The sequence below is a fragment of the Martes martes genome, assembly GCF_963455335.1.
Source record: "Martes martes genome assembly, chromosome: 1".
Taxonomy (NCBI): domain Eukaryota; kingdom Metazoa; phylum Chordata; class Mammalia; order Carnivora; family Mustelidae; genus Martes; species Martes martes.
Window position 1 is genome coordinate 140,064,025 of NC_137888.1, and position 9,462 is coordinate 140,073,486.

General features: G+C 40.2%; 1 protein-coding gene across 2 annotated transcripts in view; it reads right to left on the minus strand.

Annotated features, from left to right (window-relative positions):
• Positions 1-9,244, minus strand: part of NGLY1 (N-glycanase 1) — a 54,855-nt gene extending 45,611 nt beyond the window's left edge. For both annotated transcript variants that reach the window (XM_080798230.1, XM_080798229.1), the window contains exon 1: positions 9,070-9,244. In XM_080798230.1, the coding sequence (XP_080654356.1) occupies positions 9,070-9,200 (131 nt within the window). In that variant the 5' untranslated portion in view covers positions 9,201-9,244. The remainder of the gene's footprint in view (positions 1-9,069) is intronic.
• Between the last annotated feature and the right edge of the window lie 218 nt (positions 9,245-9,462).

The window sequence follows — 9,462 nt, forward strand, 5'->3', positions numbered from 1 at the left end:
CAAGCAACTCTCTATTGCCAAACTGTCAAATATACATAAATCTTGTTTAAACTTTTAATTTCAAAAACTGTACAAGTTTATTACAGAATACTCAGAGATAAAGCTCTAAAATAGTATTATTCAAAAGGTCCACAGACTGGTGCCCACCTGTAAACTCCTTGTTAGTCATTCATGAGAAGTGCAGAAATTGAGACTACTCAGAAATTTTTTAACAATTTGCCATGAAATTTTTATTGTACTTTACAAAGTTATAGATCCACAAAAAATTGGAAATTAAAAACGAAAACATTGTTCTTCAATATGGATGGTTAAAAAACACAAAGAAAAATATATGTGCCACTCTTTTATTCTCTGTTTTAAATGAGAGTTTCTCAACCTTGGCATTATTGACATTTGAGGTCTTTGTTGTAGGGACTGCCCTGAGCACAGCAAGATACTTAGCATTCCTGGCTTTTATGCCACGTTATATCATAAGTGTGCCTCCTTTTCTTACCACTTGAAAAACATTAAACTATACAATATTCTTACTTTATCAAGGCCAGTTATAGATAAATGAAGCATCTTTTCATGATATTCAACACCTTTTACAGGGTCATAACCATCAGTACCACCAGGATGATATAATGTACTGGTGCAAAACTGCCTGATTTTTTTTTTTTAACCTATTTTTCCCCCAATAGCTTCCAGATTTTTATATGATCAGTCTTTCTCTGGCTTTAATTTTATATTTTTTCCTCCCTCTTTCACCACTGTTTAAAAATTCTTATAAAACCTAGACTAGTTGATCTGATACAGGTTATTTTTTTTTTAAACTTATTTATTTGACAGAGAGATCACCAGTAGGCAGAGAGACGGGCAGATAGAGTGAGGAGGAAGCAGGCACCCCGCTGAGCAGGGAGCCCGATGCGGGGCTCGATCCCAGGACCGCAGGACCATGACCTGAGCCGAAGGCAGAGGCTTTAACCCACTGAGCCACCCAGGTGCCCCCAGCTTATTATTTTATAATAATATTAATAATTAATAATATTAATTATTAATTAATTTTAATATCGATATTTTTATTTTTAATTATTTTTATTATTTGATACATGTTTCAAAGTAACTCTTGATACAGCTTTTCTGCTCTAGTCTAGTCAGCAATTTTCTGTCTTTTAACATTATGGGCCTCACAATACCATTTATCTGTTTTTCTCACTAAAAAAATAATGCAAACAAAAGCAAACCAAAAATATCAACAGTAATGTCTGGCTACCCAAATTCTATCTTCCTGTTTTTAAATATGCTGAGCACACCAGCCATAGCACTGAACACACAATAGTGCCAAAAGTTTGTCCTGAAGCCCTCAAAGGCAGAGGGAATTTGGCCATAAAGCCATCAGAGCTCAAATCCAACAGATCCCATTCCCTGCCCCTGGAAAAGTACCAAACAAACCCTTTCTAAATCACTAGCTTCACAGCATCATCCCCAAGTATCCACCATCCTTGAACTCATTACTATTCTTCTTATCCGGCAGTGGCTAAAGTAGCCCTAAGGATCACGTTTATTTTTGCTTCATTTTCTTCTTTCATTAACTTAATTTTCTCTGTAGACTTTTCTCAAGTATTTTTTGCTGTAATACTTCAACGTGTTTTTTTCTACCTCTGCCGACCCTTAACTATTTCTGCAATTTGTAATATTTATCTTGCTTGTTTGCAATAATTTTTACCTTTTTTTTTTTTTTGGTGTGTTTGTTGGATGATGTTAAAAGAATGGGGTCTTGAAAGGGCAGCAAAATGTCCTGCACCTCACTACCACTTTGAATACATGTTGCTGTCTTCCTAGTTGTCTTACTCACTTGTCTTTGTATTTATTACTGAATGGTAGAAAAAATCCATGCTTTTTACCTTCAAAGTCAGAACTGACCATATATTTAAGATCTTAAGACACACTGGGGGACCTGGGTGGCTCAGTCAGTTGAGAGTCATGCTCTTAGTTTTGGCTCAGGTCATGATCTCAGGATCATGGGATCATGGGATCAAACCCCCACGTCAGGCTCTGTGCTCAGCATGGGGTCTGCTTGTGATTCTTTCCCTGTTCCTCTCACTTCTAAATCCCACTCCCCCACCCCCTTCTCTCTAAAATAAACAAAAAAATAAAATCTTTAAAAAAAATATTTGTTTTTAAAAGACTTTATTTGAGAGAGAGTGAGAGCATGTGCGCGTTATTGCACATAAGCAGGCTCCCCCCTGGGTAGGGAGTCCAGATGCAGGGCTTGATGAAGGGCTCCATCCCCTGACCCTGGGCTCATGACCTTAGGCAAAGGCAGGCACTTAACTGCCTGAGCCACCCAGGCACCCAAAAAAGAGCCTAAGACATGTTAACAGTAGGTTTCCCAGAGGTCACAGACTCAGAAAAAAGAAAACCTTCAATGTTTCTATTTTAGAATTTCAGAAATGCTGGTAATTAAATATATTTAGCCATTTACTAGCCCTCTACCTCTTTAAAATTCATAATCTTAGAAAGGGTTTACATAAATATAAATCTAGTATACAAGAGATCCTATAATCTTGTATTTATTACTAATCACAAAAGTTGATTTGCAGGCCATTTAGAAAATATTTCTAGTCCTTCTGGAAAACTATTCTGTGATACATGTAAATTTTTCAAAAACATCTTTAGAACCAGCTAGGAACCATCTCTGACTCTAACTCTACCACTCTATGTAGCTGACAAAAAGGGAACCACACACATAATCTAGCTTGTTCAACATGAAAAAACTGAATAATGGTAACAACAAATAAGATATGTTCCTTCATTTCTCTTTTGCAACAATCCTATATTGCAGGCACTTTTCTTTCCTCTAAAAATTGAGGAAACTGAAAAAAAAATGAGGAGACTGAAACCCAGAGACTTTACATAAACTGCCTAGAGCCACTCTTAAGAAATGGTTGACTGGGATTCAAACCACTGGTCTGATTACAAAGCTTATATACTCTCCACCATACAATATACCAACAAACTCACCAATCCTCAATTAACTTCCCTCTCTCAATTTCTCTAGCTGTCAACAGTCACCTAGATTAGAAAGCTGAAGTTATTTGAATTATTTTGTCTCCTCTGCTCATTGCATTCTGTCATCAAGAACTGCCAATCCCTGCCTCCTATTGTTCTTTCTACATTCTATCCCCATTTATGCTTATGATTACTGTAATAGCTTCACAAATGAAACCCATGCTCGTGCCTTACATCACCATTCTACATGAAACTCCTTCATGTTTCTCTTTGACTCTAGAAAGTACAATTGTTTTCTCTTGCCTCTTATGTCAAACATATGTTCTCTGCTATTCCTTGAACACATCCCATCTTACCAAACCTCCATTCTCAAAACTCTTTCACACGAGGTCCCTCTGCTATCTCCAGACATAAACATTTAACTGCTTGAACACCGTCTTCCAATTGTTCTCTAGATTTAATGCCGTGGCTACTTTCCATACTTGTGTTCTTCTCCTAAACATAACTTTTTTCTTGGAAGAGACCACTTTCCATTCTTGGCCCTTCCCAATCATACACAGTGCAGTTTGTAACCAATAACTGTGTGCAGTTTGCAAAGGAAATCAACCATCTTTTTTAAAGAATGAAAGGAGCAAATTATCTATGGGACACATGCTAGTCAAGCTATTATAAACTTTGCAAAGTAGATTATTACTGAGACAGCTCATCTATATCTAGAAGTTAGTGAACTAAAAAAAAAAGGTAGAAAGTCTCAAATCCATAGCATATTGTACATACGAATTAGCTTACATTTTATTCTAGAATTTCATTAGCTTTATGACTCTTAGTTGGGGAATAAGTAAACATCACCTGAAGCAGAAATCTGAAATGTAATCAAAGGTATTATCTTCACTTGAGTGCAGTGACAAGTAATACTGTTAAAAAAACAAAACAAGAGGTGCCTGGGTAGGTTAGGTCATGATCTCAGGGTCCTGGGATCAAGCCCTGTATCAGGGTCTCTGTTTGGCGGGAAGCCTTCTTTTCCCTCCCCCTCTGCTGCTCCCCCTGCTTGTGCCCTCTCTCTGACAAATAAATAAAATCTTGAAAAAAAAAAAACAAAACCAACCCAAAACACCTACTAATGAAATTCTTATTTCAGCACTCATTTCATAAGATACTATGTCAAACCCTGAGGCAGGAACAAGATATATCAAGACAACATCCCTGACATAGTCCCTTATCTTTAATACCCATCACTTTCCCAAAACAGCAAAAGGAACAGAACTCTTGGTTTTCTCTACTCTTACATGAGTCAGAGTAATGGATCTATAAGGTAGTGTAGTTAGAATCAAAAAGAGATCAGAGGCTTTTCTTTTTAGAGGTTAACAAGTCACTGGACTTAGAAGTGGAAGAAAGAGTGTTTTCTAACTTCCTGAAGCCTAAAGGAATTTAAACTCTAATTTAAGAGCAGGGACTAATACTACTGTAAGCATAGCTCTGAGGTATTATAGTTTTTTGAGTCTAGACCACTGTAATAAAGTGAACATTACACTAAAGCAAGTCAAACAAATTTTTAAAATTTCCCACTCCATATAAAAGTTATGTTTATACTGTTCGGTAGTCTAGTAAGTGTTTAATAGCATTATGTTTTCAAAAATTGTACATACCTTAATTAAACATACTTTGATGTTAAAAAATGCTAACTACCATATGAATTTTCAGTGAATTGTAATCTTTTTGTTGGTGGAGGGTTTGCCTCATGTTGATGGTTGCTATAGGCTGGTGTCAGTGGGGCAATTTCCTAAAACAAGACAATGAAGTTTGTTCTATCAATTGACCCTTCCCTTCATAAACAACTTCTCTGTAACATGCAACGCTGTTTGACAGAACATCTTCCAAAATTGGAGTCAGTCCCCTCAAACCCTGTTGCTGCTTTATCAACAAAGTATGTTATAGTCTAAATTCTTTGTTGTCATATCAACAATCTTCACAGCATCTTCACCAGCAGATTCCATCTCAGGATACCACTTCCTTCGCTAATCCATAAGAAGCAACTCTTCATCCATGAAAGTTTTATCAAGAGATTGCAGCAATTTAGCTTATCTGTAGGCTCCACTTCTAATTTGAGTTCTCTTGCTGTTTCCACCACATTTGTAGTTCCCTCCTCCACCGAAGTCTTTCCTCAAAGTCATCCATGAGGGTTGGAATCTATTTCTTCCAAATGCCTAATAAGGTTGATATTTTGACCTCCTTCCATGAATCATAAATGTTAATGGTATCTAGAATGAGGAATCCTTTCTAAAAGTTTTTCAACTTACTTTGTCCAGATCCATCAGAGGAATTATTATCTATGGCAGCTATAGCTCTACAAAATGTAATCGTTAAAGACTTGAAAGTCCAAATGACTCCTTGATCCATGGGTTGCAGAATGGGTGTTGCAGAATGGATGTTAGCAGGCATGAAAACAACATTATGTCACTGTACATTTCCATCAGGGCTCTTAGGTGACCAGGTGCATTGTCAATGAGCAGTATTTTGAATGGAATCTTTTTTCCTGAGCAGGTCTCAACAGTGGCAGTCAGTAAATTGCATAGCAAACAGATGTGCTGTCATTCAGGCTTTGTTTTTTCCATTTACAGAGTATAGGCCAAATAGATTTGGCATAATTCTTAAGGGCCCTAGGATTTTCAGCATGGCTAATAAGACTGACTTCAACTTAAAGTCACCAGCTGTATTAACCCCTAACACTGAAGAGGTAGGGCCTTGCTCAGGGTTAGGCTTTGGTTTTAGGAAAATGTTGTGGCTGGCTTCATCCTCTATCTAGACCACTAAAACTTCTTCCATTAGTAGCAATAAGGCTGTTTTGCCTTCTCATCATTTGTGTGTTCATTGGAGTAGCACTTTTAACCTCCTTAAAGCACTTCTCTTAAAAAAACCAAAAACCAAAAAAACAAAATAAGAACTTCTCTTTTGCATTTGCAACTTGACTGTTTGGTACAATAGGCCTAGCTTTTGGGCTATCATGGATTTTGACATGCCCTCACTAAGCTGAATCACTTCTAGTTTTGGGTTTAAACTGAGAGACGTGCAGCCCTTCCTTTCACTGCAACAGCTGGCCACTGCAGGGTTATTGATGGGCCTAATTTCAATAATTATTGTGCGTCAGGACACAGGGAGGCCTAAGGAAGAGAGAGGGACAGGAGAAGGGCCAATGGGTGGAGCAGTCAAAACACACACAGCATTTATAGATTAAGTCTACCATCTTATGTGGTTGCATTTGGTGCATCCCAAAACAATATTAACATCAAAGATAACTGATCACAGAAGAAAGAAGATGTGGTATACATAATCACAATGGAATATTACTCAGCCATAAAAAAGAATGAGATCTTGTCATCTGCAACAACATGGATTGACCTAGATAGATGGCATTATGATAAGAGAAGTCAGTCAAAAAGAGAAAGACAAATACCACATAATTTCACCTCTATGTGGGTAAACAAAACAAAACAAAAATTAGAATCAGGGGCGCCTGGGTGGCTCAGTGGGTTAAAGCCTCTGTCTTTGGCTCAGGTCATGGTCTCGGGGTCCTGGGATCGAGCCCCGCATCGGGCTCTCTGCTCGGCGGGGAGCCTGCTTCCTCCCTCTCTCTTTCTGCCTGCCTCTCTGCCTACTTGTGATCTGTCAAATAAATAAAATCTTAAAAAAAAAAATTAGAATCAAACACATAAAAACAGAGTACAAAAGATGGTTGCGGGGGTGGAGGGGTAAATGTGGGATGGGCAAAATGGGTGAAGGGGAGTGGGAGATATAGGCTTCCAGTTATAGAATAAGTAAGTCACGGGTGTGGGGGTGGGGCACCTGGCTGGCTCAGTCAGTAGAGCATGTGACTCTTCATCTTGGGGTCATGAGTTCAAGCCCCATACTGGACACAGAGCTCAGTTAAAAAGAAAAAAAAAAAAGTCATGGAGATAAAAGATATATATAAGGAATATAGTTACTGATGTTATAATAGAACTGTATGTGATGGATGGCAACTACACTTGTGAGCACCACATAATGTATAGACTTGTGGAATTTCTATGTTGTACTAGTGAAACTAATATAACATTGTGTATAAACTATATTTCAATTAAATGAAAGAGCTCACTGATCACAGATCACCAAAACAAATATAACAATGAAAAAGTTTGAATATTACAAGAATTACCAAAATGTGACACAGAGATACAAAGTGAGTTGTTGGAAAAAATGGAACCAATAGACTCACTCAACACCACAAACCTTCAATTTGTAAAAAACAAAACAAAACAAACAAACAAAAAGCCAGTATTTGCAAAGCACAATAAAGTGAAGAGCAATAAAACAAGGAATACCTGTACTTAAACTAACAAGGGTAGCTTTTCATACCATCTTCAATTATGAGTTCCAGATTCCTAATTCAATACCCTTTGAATCGGAAACAGAAATCAGATAAGAAACACAAGCCATGGGAAAGACTGTAAAATGAACTGACAGCATGCCAAGCTTCTTCTATGAGTTTGATAAATATTCATAATGGTAATTATGATGCCAAGTCATTATTTGCATGCAAAGTTTTCCTTCCTCAAACACCTTGATCTTAGCATTTTGTGTTTCACTAGATAAAAAGCAGAAGTGAATCCTATTACAAGGCCACTTCCCTTTTCTGAATAATGGGATTTAAATAGTTTGGTGGCTTTCCAGTTTGGAGGTCCCAGCTCGTAAGACCTAGAGGACTCAGCTTATGAGTTCATTCATGCAGTGTCTATTAGCATCCCTGTGCTTTGAAGAGCTGTTAGACCTCACTAGGTAGAGGTGAGTTGAGAAGGTGTCACAAAGGAGAAAGGCAGTCTCCACATAGGTCACAATTGTGTAGCTGTGTACACTGCACATGCTACACATCCCTTATGGCATTGGGCATATAATAAAGGCTCGTTTTTCCTTCAACTTACTTTTAAAATCCTTAATGCTACTTATATGAACAATTTATTGCCATGAACAATGAAATACCATGGGTTAAAACACTACATTTGTAACCACTTTCTCTAAAATTGGGTCACATCAAATCTATAAACTTGAAACTAAGAATTTCCTTTTAGACTTCATGCCAATATACCCGCCACTTAGAAGAACAAGTGCACCAAGGGGTGAGGTGGGCGAGAGAACCTAGATAATAATCATGGTGACCTGATGAATGAGGTAACCCCACAAGTACCTGGCAGCTGGAGCTCTTTACCCTTGGTTCCATTTCCCTCCCCCACACAAGCCACTACATGATTTGATCTAAGAACTGAAGCAGATAATGATTCAAAATGAATAATCAAACTTGCATCCCAATTCCCCAAACCTGTTAGGTCCCTTAAGGATCTACAAGTGTACTTTTGCTCACAAGAGAATGAAACAAATTACTCTCAGCCCAGGTAACCTTTATCAATTCTTATTTAAAAGGTCATGTTGAAAAGCCGAATACAGGTATCAATACGAAAATTATAACTTTAATATGGTTAATAATATTTCAACCAACAAAAGTGGGCAGGAAAAGACCATAAAAATGTAACCCCCCCACCACTTCAGTAGTAGTATGCTTTAACATTAAGGTAGTCACAAAACGTTAGGGCGAGGGTTTTGTCGAGACTAACTTCTCATAAGCCTGTGGCTAAGGCACTCTGTTCGGTAAAATCCACGCATTGGGAATGAAACGCTGTTACCGTTTCTGTGCTGACATTAAGACAGTTAACCCGAAAGGAGGCAAAGGTTTAGGGCACGCCTTCTCACCTTCCTCCGCCCTGCGCCATCCCCGCGACCTCCAGTTCACCCTAGAGCACCCCGACATTAGGTGCCAAGTCACAAGTGCAAAGAAACTTACTCTTCTCGGGAGGGAGTAGCCCGGCCGGGTCTCGAGGCCCCTGGCCCGTGGGCTCCGATACCGAGCCAAGGCCGGCTCAGACCCCAGTCCCTTTTGGCCTCGCCACCCTTCGGGGCCCGAGTAGGCACCCCTAAACCCAGGCCAACCAGGCGCCCCCTCACCTTCCGCCTTTGCACCCTCCCTCCCCTCCGCGCGACTCCTCAGCCCCGCACCTGAGGATGTTGTCCGCATAGGTGAGCAACAGCTTGGAGGCCTCCAGAAAGGTCTCCGGGGTGTTCTGGCACAGCTCGGCCACTGCCGGGGACGCGGAGCCCGACGAGCTGCCCAGCGCCGCTGCCGCCATGCTTGAGCGCCCGCGGCCGTCGCCGCCCCTCGCGCGCCGCGTCCCGCACTGAGCAGGCGCTACAGCGCGCTGCCTCCTCTGCGGCGAGCCGGGAGGGGCGGGGCACTTGACCCGGAGGTCGGGGGCTCGGCGGGGAGGGGCAGGGACTGGGGCAGGGCCGGGGGCGGGGGTGGCCTCAGCTGGGCGGGCTGGGGGCGTCTCTGGGAGAGTCGAGGGTTTGGACCTGGAGTCCAAACTTGGCGTCATCGCCAGGGCCTCGGGC